At 41.4% G+C, this 19426-nt stretch overlaps 1 protein-coding gene across 15 annotated transcripts in view; it reads right to left on the bottom strand.

Annotated features, from left to right (window-relative positions):
• Nucleotides 1-19426, bottom strand: part of CASK (calcium/calmodulin dependent serine protein kinase) — a 210761-nt gene that overhangs the window by 105220 nt on the left and 86115 nt on the right. For all 15 annotated transcript variants that reach the window (XM_077342888.1, XM_077342876.1, XM_077342884.1 and 12 more), the window contains exons 5-7: nucleotides 11837-11909; nucleotides 5579-5681; nucleotides 3975-4150 (exon numbers count right to left, since the gene is read on the bottom strand). In XM_077342888.1, the coding sequence (XP_077199003.1) occupies nucleotides 3975-4150; nucleotides 5579-5681; nucleotides 11837-11909 (352 nt within the window). The remainder of the gene's footprint in view (nucleotides 1-3974; nucleotides 4151-5578; nucleotides 5682-11836; nucleotides 11910-19426) is intronic.

Genomic DNA, 19426 nt, shown 5'->3' with positions numbered 1-19426 from the left:
ATTGCTGACAGGATGAGAGAAAATGGTTTTATTATCTATAAGTGGTCAAGTAGAAGAAATGGCCATAGCATAATGCTGATTGAGGAACACAGCTAAGGAAGAAATTCTCATATGGGAGGTGAGAGAGTTCATCCCTTGATTTCTGACATAAGTGGTTGTGAGAGGAGGATGAAGACCTTTGGTAGATGGACATATTGCTCTTGAGAGAACCTGGACCCTGGAGAACCACTGTTGACATATCCAAAAAGGACTGATAGGGATGGGCACAAACTATATGACGAGCCAAAATTCAGGCTGAATGGCGTCTTCGGACACATTGTTTGGAGAGCACGCAATCGCTAAATAAATCTCTGAGCTTTTGGACATGGCTCAGGAAAATGAAATCAACCCAGAAACCCAGTGCAAAACTGCTAGACAACAGTGGGAAGGTGATTTCTAGCCTTGGAAGCACTACTAGGGACCCTCCAAAGCTTGATGGGCACTGATGCCTGCCAATATCAGAGTTTTCATTCACTCCAATTCCATTTGTCTGATAGAAGCACACATGTCCTTTGTTCGAGTCACAAATGGCGAGTCAGGTCTTTAGCAATCAAGTTGAATTAAAGGCTTTGCTTTTATGTCTGTGTGGGGAGAACTGCACTCATTCTAGGTCAAAGGGTCTTTGCTGTACTCTGGGTCTTTTGGCCATTTTTTTTTAGGGGTGGTTTGCTGTGAAACGTGAAAGGAAATTGGGATTCTTCTCATATTTCACATGGGGGTCTTCCTGCTGTCTACTTTTGTTTCTTTGGTCATCTCCCTTATTTTTAATTCATTTTATTTCACATTCCCACTTCGTGTTGTAGTTGTTAAGCCTTTATGAATTGTTCCTTCCTTGAGGCTTTTCTTTTGGAGCTGTTTCTTTTTTTTTTTTTTTTGAGGGGGGGGTCTTCTCTGCCATTTCCCTCCTTCCCACACTCTGGACTGCATTTACTTCTGGTATGATTTCTGCCTATCTGCCTACTTTCCTACTCACATCCTGCCTTGGGGGAATTGTTCCATTCTCAAGGAAACAAGGTAATTTTACAGCCCAGTTGTATAAAACAATTCAACAATTCAGCCGTATTACAGTAGAAGAAAAAAGTCTCAAGCTGGTGATGGTGAAGTGAATTAATGTTCAAACCAAATTCACAATATTCAAAACGGAATTCCAGATATATGTCCATTTTCGATTTCTTCATCAGTGAATTCTAAATCTCAATATTGTAATAACTCAATCCTCCAATAATGTTTTTTGGTTGTTGAATATAACTTGAATATAACTTAGTCTCTATAATACCTTGGGTGTGTAATTCAATCCCAAACTGGTCTCATAAATTCAAATTTGTAGGGGTCTACTAATATTAAATACACTACATGTAATTCCTCTATACCAGTGACCGTTCACGTTGGCCCTCAAGAGAGGGAGTGATGGCTTGTCGAGGGCATCTGCATAAGGAAAAACTTATCTTTGATGGCCTCCAAGAGTGACTCAGGTTCAATAAGGTATGGTTTAAAAATCAAGTGACATCTGTACAGGGCTGTGTGTAGAATCAGAGCTAGGCACAAGAGGCTGAACAGAAGCTGGAGATCGCAGTAATACTGCCAGCTGCTTTTGCCTCTTCTTTTTCCTTTTCTTTGAGCAGAGATTTGCTTATTTAACACAATAAGGGCAGTGGTGAGTTCTGGGACAGTGTGGAATCTGATACTGAATTCAAAGATTCTGATGTTGCCATGGTGTTCTGTATCAATATCTGTTTTGTACAGGGTTGTGATACTGGGGATTTGGCTCATTTTGAAGTGATGCTCAGGGCCTATTTCACTATCAACAATGCTTGTTCTCACAGGAGAAGCTGGAAGCAGGAGTGCCTGTGGTACCTGACTTGCTTTGTAAATTTTAAGATGCTATAGGCCAGTGGTCCCCAACCTTTTTATCACCGGGGACCACTCAATGCCGGGGACCACTCACCGGGGACCACTCAACGCCTTTTACTGAGGCCCGGTGGGGGGGGGGAGTTTACTCCTCTACTCTCAACCAGTGCTCTAGCGCTCTCTGATCACTATGGTAATGTTTAAACATCCCTTCAAAATAAGATACAGACACGCCACAACAATGAAGTGTGTTGTAAAGGGCTGGGGGGATGAAGTAAAGGGCCGGGGGGGGGGGGAGAAGGCGTCCTTCAGGGCCCACCTCCAGTTAGTCGAAGGACCACATGTGGTCCGCAGTCCACAGGTTGGGGATCGCTAGTATAGGCCTCTATGTCTATGTTATAAGCTCTCCAAGGCAGAGGAGGCAACAATCCTGACATATGACAATGATAGTTTCCCTTAATAGTCCTGGCATTTTTTAAGAGATGTAATTTCCCCCCATAGACAAAGGAGGGAAGAAAAAAGGACATGGCTCCAGATAAAAAGGTCTCTAAAAGGTTTAAAAAAAATCCAAAGATAGCAGCTCAGTATTAAGAAAAAGTTCCTGAAGATGTGTATAGTGGGAGAAAAGGAACTGATCTGGAGAGGCATGACATACACTTTGGGCATGCACTGAGGGAAAAGGGGTTTTTGCATTTTTATTGCAATTTTAGAAATTTCTGAGATCAAATTCTGCACAGGCACAAAACCCATCTATCTAATACACAGAGACCATGAAGAATTAAAACAGCAGAATATCTCATCAGTGAATCTTTTTGCTATAATGTACTCTTGCCATTATTAACATACTCAGTTTCCTTTCTTAAGCCATATTTGAGCTACCTATTTCAATTCTATTTTGCACCTCCATAAGGTTTTTAATCTGCCCCTGAAACCTCAGACCTCTGCACCATATTGGACCAGGGGAAAAAGAAAAAGCTGGGGGTGGGGATATGGATAGTTCCATATAATTTTTTCTTAACAGGTTTTTAAAAAATTCCAATGGAAAAATTAGACATTTCAAGGTGCACTGAAAAATCTCCTATAAAGTTTTCTCATTTGAAGTAGGTGAAAAGCTTGACTCCAATTGCTTCCACAGTACCATTTTGTACCACTTTACTATCCAAGCTGGAACAGGTTCTTCTTGCTGGATATATATGACTTCATCCCCAAAGTTTCCACTCTCTAGATTTTCCTACTTTGACATGATCTTTCCTAATATTGGACTTCTTGGAAAAATCATGGTCAAAGAGACTTGCTCCTCGTGCAGACAAGAAAGTGTACATTTCTAAATGTTCCACGCATATTGGTACCATTTTTTTTTGTCTCAGCCCCATAACTGCCATCTTTGTCTGTATCACCAGGGAGCTTCTGATGGGGCTAGATTACACAGAGAAATATATGTCTGGTGCAAACCGTACTACAATTTCTATCTACCGCAGAATTCTGCATTTTTATTTGATCCAGCAGGACTCAAAACAGGTTGCTCATCTGTAACTGTTGCTCTTTGAGCAGTCATCTGTGCATTCACATTGATGAGCTTTGTGCCTGTTCAAGTGTGAGAAACTGTTCTTAGGGATGCAGGTTTTTCTTTGGGTGTGTTACTAATTATATACACTATAGTTTAACTGCTAGCAACAGTAAGGTAAAGGTAAAGGTATCCCCTGTGCAAGCACCGGGTCATGTCCGACCCTTGGGGTGACGCCTTCTAGCGTTTTCATGGCAGACTCAATACGGGGTGGTTTGCCAGTGCCTTCCCCAGTCATTACCGTTTACCCCCCAGCAAGCTGGGTACTCATTTTACCGACCTCGGAAGGATGGAAGGCTGAGTCGACCTTGAGCCGGCTGCTGGGATTGAACTCCCAGCCTCATGGGCAAAGCTTTCAGACTGCTGCCTTACCACTCTGCGCCACAAGAGGCGGAAGGACATTCCCAAAAAAACTGAATCAGCATCATCATTGCTTTCACACACAAAGTTATTTTCAACAAAAAAATTATAGAACTACAACAGTTTTTACTTCAGAGATACAGACATGTATATTACCACTTACCTTATACTTTCCTTTGATAATGCCTTCAAATAACCTTTCCTTTGTTCCATAAAAAGGCAAACAACCACTAAGCAGAATAAAAAGGATCACTCCGCAGCCCCACACATCTACAGGTTTTCCATAAGGTTCTCTTTTCACAACTTCTGGGGCCATAAAATGAGGAGTTCCTACCCGACCTAAAGGAGAATACAAAACAGCTTCAGTTTTCAAGAGAGGCACACTAAGTTTGTTGTACAGTTTTTTTTGTTTGTTATGTGCGAAGTCGTGTCCGACCCATCGCGACCCCATGGACAATGATCCTCCAGGCCTTCCTGTCCTCTACCATTCCCCGGAGTCCATTTAAGTTTGCATTGTTGTACAGTAATGCAGCTTAAATTTTAATAACTTAAGTGTTAACACACAAAAAAGCATTAACTGACTACATTTTACAACCAAAATCTCTCACAGATTCTTTCCCAAGATTTTGATATGACCTATGATCCAGCATGCAGTTATCCACTATATATACTCTCATCTAATGCTCCTTAAATGTCCAAGAAATAGATTGCAGGGCAGATATTGACAGAGAGGTGTTGTATTGGTTCTTAAAGAGTTCCATTCATCTCCGAGGTACAAAACAACTCCACAGAACAAAACAAAACAGTTGAAAGGGGATAAAACTTGCTTCTCTGTCCAGATACCAAAATCATCAGATTGCGGAGGTCAGTTAGTCTCCCCTTACAATTGTTCTCTTTATATTCTTTTACATCTCAATTGGTGTTATTCATTTCTGTGGCAAAACCTGCACACCACAATACTGAGTGAACAAGTCACCCTACATAGGAATCTAGAGGAGGATGAATTAATGTCTTCCTTTTTCTTGTTGAAGACAATGGCAAAATTGGATGACCAGGCATGTCCTTCCAACTGTCTCCTGCACTGCAAAAAAAACACTCCCCCCCATCATGAATCATGTTCAGTAAAAGAAATAGAGGCTACACAAGAACAGGAGGCAGAGGCAGCTTTTCAGAAACAAACATGGCCATAATCCTTGCTCTGCTTGATACAACGGTAACAAGGAGCATAAGTATGAGAGTGGACTGGAGAAAAGACTGGAACGCTGCACTTTGCCCTCATCCATCAAATTTCACAGGCCTTTGCTTGGTATAAATGCAATATGCTTAGGGTAAAATCTTTCTCACAATCTAGCAATGCCATGCTCAGGCATCACTGAGAAACAGATTTCATGGAAACTGCTTCTTGAAGGGGCTAATCGGGCATGGACCTGGTAAGATGTGTCCCTCCCTATTTATACTGTGTCTGCAGAAATGTTTTAAGATGATACCAGTACATTATAAGAATTAAAAGATTTTATTCTTGATTGTGGTATACACTGAGATGATCTATAGAACAGATGATTACATTATACTGATTTCAGATGAGATTTGCACATGTGGACTAAACTGCTGTGTTCATTTGCAGAATATTCAAGTTACACAGATCACTTGCTTTTCTATAGACAAGCTGTTTTCTAAAGCTGATCTTGAACTTATCTGTTAGCTAGGGAAAGGATCCAAGGGGGGGAAGAATCTGAGCACAGGGTTTGAAACATAGCCATTTCTTACCTCCAGCTACAAGTCCCGATTCCCCTAACTGAATAGCAACGCCAAAACCTCCAAGTTTTACAGGTGCTGAATTTTCCTTTGAGGCAAGTAGCACACAGTGTGGCTGAAAAGACAAAATCCCTCTGACATTTGAATAAAAACCACTCTATAAAAATATTATGGCAATAGACAAGATGATAAAATGGTTATGCCTTGACAATTGAAATTTCCATTTTATATTCTTTATGCCTTGGTGTCTGCAACAAGTACTACATTTTCTATCTGTTCATGAGAGTTGGTCTTCAAAGGATTATTTTCAGTATTCATGAAAGAGATCATGTACTGCTCTAATGATATGAAGGTTGAAAAGACAGTCAATGACATTAACGGGTCCTTGAGTTCCACAAGGGAGAAAGGTGACTAAACTGTTTTAGATAAGTAAAATAAAAACTAACATTGCCAAAGGAAAGTGCTAGCAGAGGTGGTTCTTTCTCATTTTTGTCCTGCTCCCAACAGCCTCCTGTATATACTGAAAACGTGATTCCAGGGACTGTGGGACCCTGACTGATAAAAAGCCATGCAAATCTGAAGGAAGTAGTCAGAAGGAAGATAAGCATCAAGTGAAATTGCCCCTTGCTTTGGTGATGCTCCCTGGAATCAGTGATGGCTTAGTACACAAGTGGAAAAAATACAGCTTTAGTATATTTTTGTTATATTTACAGTAAAACAAGTTTTAGTACAAATGTTATTGTGATGTTTTTTCTAGTAAGTACATTTTTAAAACCCTTTTAGTAAGTGAAGATTTTTCATTCAGTCATATTCAATTTGACCTTTAAAGGCAGAGAAGTGTAATATGTCTCTTAATTTACAACCCAATGCTGCCTGTTTCTTTTAGTCCAGCTCCATTTTCAATTGGAATTCCAAGTGAACTCAGCATGGTACGTACATTAGTTTCAAAGGATAGCCATGTTAGTTTGCAGTAAAACAGCTAGATTTGTCCAGTTGCATCTTAGAGACAAAGGGAGTTTTGACTCTCAAAAAATTATAACTGGAAAAACTTGGTGGTCTCTAATTTATTTATTTATTTAACTTTTATACCGCTGGTCTTCCAATGGTCTCACAGTGGTTCACAACAGCATAAAATAAAATACAATAAAACCCCATCAAACCCCCATAATGGACTCATATCTAGCTGCTGCATTAGTTAAGATTACCATTTTAAAAAATTAAACATACCTACTGTGTAATTCTAAAACTTTTAAACATTTATATTTTGACTTTCCATAATTGTATTCTAAACAAACTAATACTTGGAAAGGCAGCACATTTCAGACTTTGATGCCAGTCCTGAAATTAACCAACTTTTTCAATATATGAATTAGATTATAGTTAAGAAAATAGTTATTTCAGAATCTAGAATTAGAAGAAAAGTTTTTTTTATATCTCGCTTTTCACTGTCCAAAGTTGTCTCAAAGCAGCTTACAAATGCCTTCACTTCCTCTAGGTCCTGTCTTCCCTGTTCAGCTAAAAGCACAGATTTTTTGCACAAAATACCCAAAGCCTCCAAACTGTTCTTCTGACTGCCACAAAAACAGACTGAGGTTTCCTCACCCAGAGGTGGGGAGGGTTGGGGGAAGAAGAAATACCAGCAACATCTCCCTTTTCAAATTAGTGCCCCCCCCAAAAAAAAACAGAACAAAATATGTGTGCTGAAGGCTATTTAAGTGGGTGAAGACATCCTGCTAAATTTAAATCAACAAGACCTGTGGCTTAGTGGCAGAAAATCTGCTTCGCATACAGGAGGTCCCGCATTCAATATCGGACACCACCAGTTAAATGGACGAGGCAGAAGGTGATGTGAGAAACTTCTGCCTGAGACCTTGGAGAGCTGCATTCAGTCTGAGTGGGCAATACTGATCTTGATGGACCAAGGGTCTGGTTCAGCATAATACAGTTTCATGTGAGATTCTTCATTATGTTTACTTTGAATACTAATGAATACTAGGTGCAATATGTCATAAAATGGTCTGTTCTCACAGGCTCTCAATTTACAGAATAGAAAACAACAAAAACATACATTTGGAATTAGAAAGAAAACCTTGTACTAGATGGACAAGTTCTTTTTGTGTCAACTAGCTATTACGTGGCTTCAATTTTGAAGCTTCATTTGCTTTTGAAGCTTCTGTTCACACTAAAAAGCACGAAAATACTTTAAACAACAAAAAATGTTGTATAACTAATGAAAGAAGGCCATGATTATGAAGGATTTTTTAAAACTTCAAGACTGGTTGCAAATGCCTTTTAGACAAAGGCAAGTGGGGTGGGAGTGCAGCTAATTGTTCCTTTAGAAAAAACAACACAGGAGATCTCAATCATACATGTTCCATGTCTTATGCAGTCTGACCTCTTTTCTTGCTGAACGAATTTAGAGTCCAGTGGCACCTTTAAGACCAAGTGTGCATACACTCAAGAGCTTATACCTTGAAATAAACTTTGTAAGTCTTAATGGTGCCACTGGACTCTACATTTGTTCTGCTGCTTCAGACAAGCACAACTACTCACTTGGATACATCTCTTTTCTTGCTGTTACATGAAAAATACATAATACTCATTTCAATTTTGAAAAATAGGTATTTCCTAGAAAAAGCATAATCACTAAAGAATTTCAAGGCATTCCAACACATTCCAACCAAGAATTTCAAGGCATTCCAATACTGTATTATATACAAATGTAACATTTGTAGCACAATACTGAAAACAGTATTAAGTTATGTTAATTCTTGGAGTTTGGTTTCTTGCTGTGAGTTAATTATTACAGCCAAAACCTAAACCATTACAACAATATCATTTTTAACACACTGTGACAATAAGGTAGACCAGCAATAAATATCAGGGCAGTAATGAAACAAATTAAATACAAACCAAAGAAAGTGATAAACATGGATTCATAATATTAAATCACTTTACAAAATAAACTCCTAAAATACTCACTATTTCGTCTTCCAAACAAAAGTCTAGTAATGAGAGCCTCTCTCCCATAAGCACTGTATAAACATGCATTAACTCAATGAGGCTTGCAGTTGGAAGGACTCTTTAAAGCAGTACAACTTTATGGACTGTTTGAAGTGAATGCAATTAAATTACACACCCTAGCAATGCACTTATTCTTGTGTATCTAAGCAATGATCTAAGCACTGGGAATGCTGGTCTGTACCTAATTTTTTTGAGACTTCTGAAACGGAAGTCTATTGTGTTATCGTTTTAGAGGAGAAGGAAGGAAAGTTTATCATGAAGCAAAATGGTAAACTGACAGTAAAGCATTTTAACAGATTATATTCTCATCTCTTTTTTACTGTTCTTTAATTTTTTTTGCAAGAAAGTACAGCAATGTATACATGAACTGATCTATTTGCAGTAAACATTCACAGCATTTGGGCTTTCATACTCAATGTATGCAACAGCCTTGGTAAGGAAGGATACTTCAAATTCCTGAAATTTCCACCTGCTGAAAAAATCTCCAGTAACAGGAAAACCCTTTTCAGAACTACAAAATGCTACAGATTGCTTCATAATTGTCTTTTGCTTTACTATTGTTGCATTCAGTATTTTGCAATATTTGGTAATATTACTGCTGTGTTTTTCTGTGCATTCATTGTAGAAGGATTTGTGTCCAAATATACTGTTGCCATGGAAGACATTATGCTGATCTTTTTTCTTTCCTTTAAAATACTGTATTTTATAACACCAAACACAGGGTTCCTGGATTTGACCTTCTAAAAGATTGTGGGAAATCTATTTTATATGGATTTTTACATAATATCTATTCAGGCTAATCCAATCTAGGCGTACTGTGCATGTACATATTTTATATGAATATGTACATCCATAAGATGGCTAGGTTTGATTAGCCTGGATGGTTATTATGTAAAAATTAGGGGCAAAGCCCATTGCATCTAGGAATACAACAGGCGCTAGCCTGTCAGAGTGGGTGAGTTTAGTGGTGTCCCACGAGTCACTGTACATGTTATCAGAGGTGGCTTGTGCTGAATATGGTGGCATTGTTGTGATTTCGGGTGTATCTGTGAACATATGCACACCAGTGGTGCACAGACTATTGACTTTGGTCAGTCGAGAAGGCTACTCACCCCCATGAATTTTCAAGGCATGCAAGTCATGTGGCAGCAAGTTGCGCAGTGGTTTGATGGCAGGCCTGGCCACAGGGAGTTCCTCCTTGAGAAGCCAAAACAGCCCTTCTCCCTGCCTTTTACTAATAGAAACCAAACCTCAAACACTGGCAAAACTGTTGTGGCTGCCTCAAAATGGCCACTGACAGCACCCATTTCTTAAAGCTGCAGGCATTCCTTTTATCATTATGGAAGATCTGAAACATTTCTGAAAACCTGAGGCATTTTTCAGGATTGTAGAAAGATCCATCTTTTGTCCATTCAGGACACCAGACTCTGGATTTAAATATCTTTAGCTGGACATGTTGAGAATTAGATATACTAATTCTAATGTAAGAGCCTCTTGTGGCGCAGAGTGAAAGGCAGCAGTCATGCAGTCTGAAAGCTCTGCCCATGAGGCTGGGAGTTCGATCCCAGCAGCCAGCTCAGGGTTGACTCAGCCTTCTATCCTTCCGAGGTCGGTAAAATGAGTACCCAGCTTGCTGTGGGGTAAACGGTAATGACTGGGGAAGGCACTAGCAAACCACCCCGTATTGAGTCTGCCATGAAAACGCTAGAGGGAGTCACCCCAAGGGTCAGACATGACCCGGTGCTTGCACTGGGGATACCTTTACCTTTAATTCTAATGTAAAGAAAATCTGAAGACCCGTCACTAGTTTTGCCAAACTAATAAAAATCAGTAAAATGTAATATCTCAGATGTTGGCAAAACAGTTAATACTTCTTAAAGCAAAATAAAAATCCCATGTCTAAACTCAGTTGAGTGGGAGAGGGAAGGGTAGACTAATTCATCATTTTCATGCTGGATTCTCCCTTGAAGGGTTTTTTTTTTGCAGATCATTAACAGAATTCCTTTGAATATCCTTGGCCTGATGGTATACAACTCTGCAAATACGTCCTCCAAATATTTTTGCAAATGCTACAAAAATGTAAAGAAGACTTGTTCAAAAGAAAATTACACTCCCTTTGTAATGTGTTCCTCAAAGCATATACTTCATCTTGTATCATGGCAAATCCAACAACGTTTCTCCACCTCCAGTTCAGGTTTCAAAATGTATGCTGACATTTCTACAAGTTGGTATTTAGATGATGACCTCGTAGAAGTGTCTTAAATGACTTGCAAATATTCTGCCAACACTCCAGCAGACCACTTATTTTCATTAGCTATTTTACTAATACCATACAGTTAAACGCAAGAATACACTGAAAGCATTGTATCTACTTCTTGGAGAGCTTTCTGACAAAAAAAAAAAGATTTTACAAATGACTTTGATGTCATACTTCCTTTGTATATGTAAGGAAATGATATTGTATTTTGGTGATTTACTGATAATCTAATAGTAGCTAGGAAGCACATTTAAAATAAAAACAGATACCCCTGCTTACTCAATTACCAGTACAATTAATGAGAATATTCCTGCTTCTTTACTTACTGCATTGCAGGGAGTGTTTTGTGGAAATGGAAGTCATGTTTAATCCTTCCTCCAACACCTTACCGGCCTCATCGATGATTTCCAGGAATATTAAACGCATCAAAGGATAGCATTTATTCTGACCTAGCAAACCATCCAAGATACTGCAGAGATATAATTTTAAACCCTGTTCTGAAACTGACTTCCGAAGGGAGGGTGTGTGGCCAGGATGACAGCATAGCAGCACCAAGGACAGTCCTATACCTATCAGCAAGAGCAAGGACCAGTCTTCAAGTGAAAGGTAGTGGCCTAAATGGACAATCAGAACATGCTGGCATTTCACACTACTTCTCTATTTGTTATTCAGTTCACTTGTTGCCTAAGGAAAGAAAGAATGGCACTCATGGAAATTTAAATATATCTTCAATGCTCACAGAGCTTCTTCTATTTCCTAATTTTTACTGGCAGCTTTGGAAATACAGTTTTCATATGGATATTTTAAAAACTAGTATCAATCAAAGAGCCATAGCAGGTCTACCAAATAAATCTTGCTACTTCAAATGTGAAGTGTACCACAATACCGCATTTTTTGGGCTGCATGTTGTGTATATTGTCTTCAGTGGTCAGACAATGCTGACTGTATAAAACAGTAAATTGTTTAATTAATATCAACATATGACTTACCTTCACATCCCTGTGAATTATGTTATTATCATGACAATAGCGTAGTGCTTCCAGTATCTGTCTCATGTAATGACTGCAAAATCAAAATATAAATACAATTATAAAACGTATGAAGATATTACAATTAATCTAGTCAAGTTGTGCTTGACTGAAAAAGTGCAGATTGAAAAGGTTCTGCTGATGTATTTTGTCCTTATATTTAAATTGGGTATATAGTATAACTCCTAAAAATACAAATTTCTCACAACTAATTTTTTTAATTTTCAAAGAACTTCAGCAGGGGAGAAACACAATGTAATACATTCCCTTGGAAGCAGCAGAAAAATATTGTATGATAACCCTACATTGCCAAAGAGATGACCTGTATGGAAGTAGATAAAGGAAGGTATGCACTGAATCTAGTGGAAGAGTTAGTAGAAAGACTTGTCATTTTTTTCAGCCTTCCCCCAACTGCCTGCCATTTGTCTCCAAACTCTTGAGGGTGGTGAGGGCTTTCCAAGCAAGATATGCTACAGAATGGGAAGTGCAACAATGAGGGGGGTTCAGGTAAAAACTGCCTCTCTTTTGTCTACTGATAGAAGCTATTGGCAGACAAGGGAGAAACACGGTTTTAAACTGACTTCTCATTGCAGGTATATTTCACATGTTGCTATTTAGCTTTCACAATCCTCAGAAAGATTAAAGTGGGTAGCCGTGTTGGTCTGAAGTAGCACAACAAAAATTGAATTCAATAGCACCTTTAAAACCAACAAAGATTTATTCAAGACGTGAGCTTTCAAATACATGCACTCTTCCTCAGACTAAATCTTTGTTGGTCTTAAAGGTGCTATTGGACTCAATTTTTGTAATCCTCAGAGAGAAACCTTGGGTAAAATGGCAGGTTGGTTAGGGAAAGATTTGCCCCATCAACTCTTCCATGAACTCCTGCTTGATCCAATCTGAATTTTTGAATCTTTGCCCTCTACAGCAGCCCCTGGTGAATACAACAGAAGATAAATGTACTCACAAGCAATTTTTCTGGACATAGTTCTGGAATAATACCTATACTAACAAAACTATATTATTTTTTGTAACTGTGAAATTGCTAATTTTCACTTTGCTGATCTATGACCGTAATAAAGATATGTTTGTTTGTCATATGTATACTGTTGCTTGTGCCTTAAGAATTTGAAACATGTTTCCAGTTTTAGCTACAGGATATAACCCCCCCCACACACACAGTAATTTAGTTAATGCTCAGAAACAAGAGTGCAAATCGAAGAATTATGGAACTGTTCTATTTGAAAATATCAGAACACTGAAGGAAGATTTTACAGAGCTCTCTTATAATTAATGCTACTAAATAACATAATCATTTTAGTTATGCAGAAATATTATCAGGGTAGATAGACACTGGGAAATACTCCTTGGCAAAGCATGGACTATTCTGCTTCCTTATGATGTTTATGTAATGTTAGGCCTGTAATAAAGTGTGATGAAATATAGCAAGGCAATAATATCTAAAGGAACATGTATCCATCCCTAGAGCAGGGGTAGTCAACCTGTGGTCCTCCAGATGTCCATGGCCTACAATTCCCATGAGCCCCTGCCAGCAAATGCTGTCAGGGGCTCATGGGAATTGTAGTCCATGAACATCTGGAGGACCACAGGTTGACTACCCCTGCCCTAGAGTACATATTGTAGCAAAGAGGATCCGAGTAAAGGTTATCTTTGAAAAAGGCAAGATACTGATTCAATACCAGCAGAAAGAAGCAAGCACTTGTAAGATATCCTACAAAAATCTCGAGTTGATCATACAATTGCAGAAACTGCTAAACTTAAAGCAGAGCGGGTTTCATAATCCAGACACCCGCAGGCAAATAAACACTCCTGTTACAAGCTTCTAATACTGGATCTGAAAACTCATTTTCCTGCTAGAGATGTTCTAACATATCTAAAAGAATCATGAATAGGAATTCAGGTCTATTTAGGTCCATACAACCACTCTGCCCTAAAGGTCTGGCTTCAGGTACTGCTCCCTCCTTGTATATGCAGACGATTTGTGCCCTGCAGGACCCAATGCCTCCTGGCAACACATTAGATGACCTGGCCAGTGATTGGCACAACGGGATGCTGGCCGTCATTGATGAGATCACTCTCTGACAGCCTTTCCACTCCACCATAAGCATACACAGAGGAGTTGCTTAAGAGGAAAAGAGCTGAGATGTAGAGCAAGTTTGGAGGAAGACTTGCAATGAAGCTATGAGAATGTCTTATAGGATACTTATGAGAGCCTATGAAATGGCAGTGAAAGTTGCAAAACATGAGTTTTATGCTACTTCCATCATGTCCATGATATCACACCAGGCACAATTATTTAGGGTAATCTGATCTCATATTGCCCTAGAAGAAGGGCACATCTTCAATTAGACATAAGCGATGAGAGATTTGAGAGCTATTTCACAAATAAGGTCTCGTTGCTCTGCCATGACCTTCCACCAACTTGGGATAAAGTAAAAGAACTGGAGGCTGCTTGGCTGCCATTGGAGGTGACATTTGATGGATTCAGATGACTCTCACTGATTGAAGTAGATAAGCTGCTAACTTCAATGGGGCTGCCCACCTGTCCTATGGACCCCTGCTCTTCTTGGTTGCTCAAATCAAGTGACAAGAGGATAGGAGGGCCTCTCTGTGAGATTGTCAATCTCTTACTGTCTACAGTGGTGCTCCTTAACGGACTGAAAGCAGCTACCTCTACTGAAGAAACCATCTCTGGATAAGTGGAGCCCAGTCAGCTACCTGTCATGTGCCATGCCAATATTTCCTGGTTCTCTCCTGGGCTGGAGCTGGGTTCTTCTTCTCCACCCCTTCCCCTTAGTTCCCTTAGTGTTTTTCCACCCAGGCATTGATTCGACTAGCTTCTGTGAAATGTAAATGCTATCTGTATGGCCTTGCCCAGAGTTGTAAACATCAGGCTGACTACGAGGGGCAGCTGTAGTGATATACGGGTGCTGGGCAGACTGCTTGTCTCCTAGTTTCACACCTTCCTGGATCAAATGGTACCTTCCCTGGGAATCGCTTTCCTACACATAGTTGGGGGCATAATGTTAAGACAATTAACCCCCCCTTTCTCGCTCTGTACAATGATCCAGTTCTATGTTTTCCTGCTGTTGATACTAGTTCCTGTGTAGTGCCTCCAATAAAGACCAACTCCTGCTATGGTCTTCTTGCCTTGGACTCAGATATGTTGATTTTGAGGGTCTGCAGTCAAGTTGCATTCCACGGGTTGTGACATTACTGCCCTGTCTCACTTCTTGCATTTCTGGAAAAGATGGTATAAAGGGCTGCCTCATACCAGATTATTATATTATCTTTACGCCACTCCACGGGAGCAGTATAAATAAAAGGCTAAGAGGTGTGGGGGTGGGCGCAGTCTGGGATGGGGAGGCAATGATTGGCCCCTCCGTTTGTCTGTCCAGGGCCGGGGGCCAATTGGGAGGCGCACATAGCGTGCTCCCCGATTGGCTACCCCAGCCCAGGACTGCCATCCCGACTAGTTGGGGGGGGGGGGGCGCAGCGCCTCCCAACCAGCCCACTAACACGGGCACCTGCGGCCACCTGCCACCATTACGCCACTCACTGGGGACCCTAGAGGTAGGCCAACGCCACCCAGCTGCGCCTTCTCATGCGGGAAATCGTTGCCCAGCCCTAAGGACCCTCCACCCCACTGCCCGCAGCCGGCATGACGCCTCCACCTGCGCCCAGCCCAACCTCCGCTGCTGCTTCCCCCCAACCCCCCCACAGCACTCTTCACAAGGCTACCCCCATCAGCCTCCTCCTTGCCCGCCTGGCGGTGAACACGCCCTTTCCCCACTGTGAGTCCGCTGCCTGGGGGCGTCTGGGGGGGAGAAGCAGTCACTGCAGGACTCTTCCAGAGGCACCCCCCTTCACCCTCCCCCTTGCCCGCCCGGCGGCGAACACACCCTTTCCCCGCCGTGAGACCGCCGCCTTGGGGGGGGGGGAAGGGAGAACCAATCTCCATGGGAATCTGCAAAAGATACCCCCCATTGCCTTCCCCTTCGCCCACCTGGCGGCAAACATGCCCTTTTCCCGGTGCCAGCCCACCGCCTGGGCGCGGGGAATAGGGGAGATGCAGTTGCTGCAGGGAGAGGGGCACCCTGCTCCTTTCCCTGTGCCTAAGATGGCATCTGGGGGGGAAGGGGGCAGGAGGGCTGCAAGTGGGCCCGCCACCACACGGGCCATGCTAGCACCCATTGTATTAAAATATACAATGGGCTTAGTATTGTTATAATTGTTAAGCCATACAGGTATCTCAGTGCCTTATAACTTGTCTTCTGATTTATTCTTCACTGGGTCCTACCCCACCTTTTGTAGTTTTGCATACCAGCTCTTAGCATACCTAGAAGAAGCTTTGGTTCTTGATCCTTTCCAATGTGGCTTCTGACCAGGCCATGAGGTTGAGATGGTTTGGGCTGCCTTGATGGATGATCTTTGGCACCACTTGGACCGAAACAGGTCAGCACTGCTCATATGGCTAGACCTCATGGCAAAATTTGACATGGTAGACCATGAGCTTTTTGCTTACCACCTCGTCAATGCTGGACTATGAAGGACAGTCCTTCAATGGCCAAACTCCTTTCTCCAGGGTCATGGACAGAGAGTCAAGGTGGGAGACATGCAGTTGTACCACTGAGAACTCTCTTGTGGGGACAGGGTGCAGTGCTGTGGCTGGCTTTATTTAACATCTTCATGCTCCCTCTTGCCCAGCTGGTCTGGAGATTTGGACTTGGGTGCCACCAATACTTAGACATCCAACATTACCTCCTGAATGTTACCTCAGGCTTAAGGTGTTGGTTATCACCTTTAAGGCCATACGCGGTCTGGGCCCAGTATACCTGAGGGACCGCCTCTCCACCTACACTCCTCAAAGAGCCTTGTGCTCTACTACTTCCAACCTCCTGGTGATCCCTGGCCCTAAGGAAGCCCGCTTGACCTCAACCAAGGCCAAAGCTTTCTCCATTCTGGCCCCCACCTGGTGCAATGAACTCCCAGAGGAGATTGGGGCCCTGATGGAACCTAAGCAGTTCCACAGGGCCTGCAAAGGGGAGCTCCGCCACCAGGCATTTGGTTGAGGTCGACTCAAACCGTCACTTCCAATTGGCCCCCAAGCCCCCCCCCTTCTACTACGACTGACACCAATCTGCCCAATCCACTGGGTCCCAGTAAGAGTTAAGCTGAGGTTCTTGCAATTCCAGTTTCTAATGTTATTGTTATGACCATGTTAAGTTATAAGTTATAAGTTGTTGTTATAATGTTATTACTGTTATCACCTGTTACCATATGTTATCTGTATCTTTTCCTGTTCCCTGTAAACCGCCCTAATCCTTCGGGGGGGGGGCAGTATATATAAATATAATAAACAAACAAACAAACAAATGATGTATGGCTGCCCAGACTCACCAGTTGTTTGGTGAAACATTTGCCAGTTGTTTGGAAGCATTGATGGTCTGGATCAAGTAGAACCACCTGAAGCACAACCCTTCCAAGATGGAGATCCTGTGGCTGGGTAGGAAAGGACCAGGAGACAGCGGCTGCCCTGCCAAGATGGTGTGCAACTGACAACTGCACAATCTGCTAGGAATCTGGTAATGATTTTTGATGCCTCAATTGACAAGGATGCATCAAAAATCATTACCAGCCTCCTTATCAATGGAGGTTCAGGTCACCAGAGCAGCTGGCCTTATACTAAGCAAAGCTACAAATGCTCTACAGTGTTCCACACAATGGTCACCTTCATGTTAGATTACTATAACTCACTCCACATGGGCCTGCCTTTGTTCCTGACCCAAAAACTGTAACTAGTCTAGGAAACAGTTCTCTGTTTGGGTTAAAAATGAAGAGCAAAAGGCAAGCTGTATTGCCCAACAGAACATCAAAGGGAGGACTGTGATATCTGGGAAACAAATAGAATTATTTGGGCCACTGAAATAAGGCTGATTCAAGGTCCTACATGTACTGTACTAGATTAAGTGTAGCTCCTCTTCTGGTATTAAGGCAAGACAATATGAAGGCTAGGCTAGGTCAGCATGATATATGGCCCACCAAGCTAAACCCAAGTATTGACAGATTTTTGATAATATCTTAATGAATCCCTGATTGGTTATCACACTTGGCTAGTGGTCCATTTTCAACTTAGTGGGTAACATGTTCAAGACTAGGTTAGATAGAATCACAGTTTAGGTAGGTAGGTATTTGAATAGGGAGGGAAGAATAAGTAAAACAGGGATATCTAGACTTCTCTGTTAAAGCTTACTAGGATGTAGTTGTCACATTGGCATGACCTGGGAAACTTTTGGGAGACATATGCATCTCTCCTTTTGGGAGACATATGCATCTAGACATAGTGCCTGAATAACTATGGATGGAGGTTTGCAACACTGTACAAGAGGTAGCAAGTAAACCATCCCAAAGAAAAAGAAATGCAAGAAAGCAAAATGGCTGTCTGAGGAAGCTTTACAAATAGCTGAGGAGAGAAGTGAAAGGCAAGGGAGAAAGAGAAAGATACACCCAATTGAATACAGAATTCTAGATAATAGCTAGAAGAGATAAGAATGCCTTCTTAAATGAACAGTGCAAAATAGAAGAAAACAATAGAATAGGGAGGACCAGAGACCTCTTCAAGAAAACTGGAGATATGAAGAGAATGTTTCACGCAAACCTGGAGCCAAACATCCTGGAATGTGAAGTCAAATAGGCCTAAGGAAGTCTGAGCAACAATAAAACTAGTGGAGGTGACAGCATTCCAGTTGAACTATTCAAAATCTAAAAAGACGATGTAGTAAAAGTGCTACACTTAATATGCCAGCAAATTTGGAAAACTCAACAGTGGCCACAAGATTGGAAAAGGTCAGTTTACATTCCAATCCCAAAGAAGGGCAATGCCAGCGAATGTTCAAACTACCGCACCATTGCACTCATTTCTCATGCTAGCAAAGTATGCTCAAAATCTAACAAGCTAGTCTCCAGCAATATGTGGACCGAGAACTTCCAGAAGTACAGGCAGGATTTCAAAGAGGCAGAGGAACTAGAGATCAAACTGCCAACATATGCTGGATCATGGAGAAAGCTAGGGAGTTCCAGGAAAACATCTATTTCTGTTTCATTGACTATGCTAAAGCCTTTGATTGTGTGGAGCACAACAAATTGTGGCAAGTTCTCAAAGAGATGGGAATACCTGAGCATCTTATCTGTCTCTTGAGAAACTTATATGCAGGTCAAAAAGCAACAGTGATTATGGTATCACTGATTGGTTCAAAACTGAGAAAGGAGTTCGGCAAGGCTGTATACTGTTGACTTGCCTCTTTAACTTGTATGCGGAACACATCATGAGAAAGGCGGGGTTAGATAAGTCACAAATAGGGATTAAGATTTGAGGGAGAAAAATCAACAACCTCAGATATGCAGATGATACCACTCTAATGGCAGAAAGCAAAGAGGAACTAAAGATACTCTTGGTGCGGATGAAGGAGGAGAGTGCAAAAGTCGGCTTGAAATTCAACATCAAGAAAACTAAGATCATGCCATCCGGCC

This window comes from Paroedura picta, chromosome 6 (genome assembly GCF_049243985.1).
Source record: "Paroedura picta isolate Pp20150507F chromosome 6, Ppicta_v3.0, whole genome shotgun sequence".
Taxonomy (NCBI): Eukaryota; Metazoa; Chordata; class Lepidosauria; order Squamata; family Gekkonidae; genus Paroedura; species Paroedura picta.
This window is presented reverse-complemented; position numbering and strand designations above follow the sequence as displayed.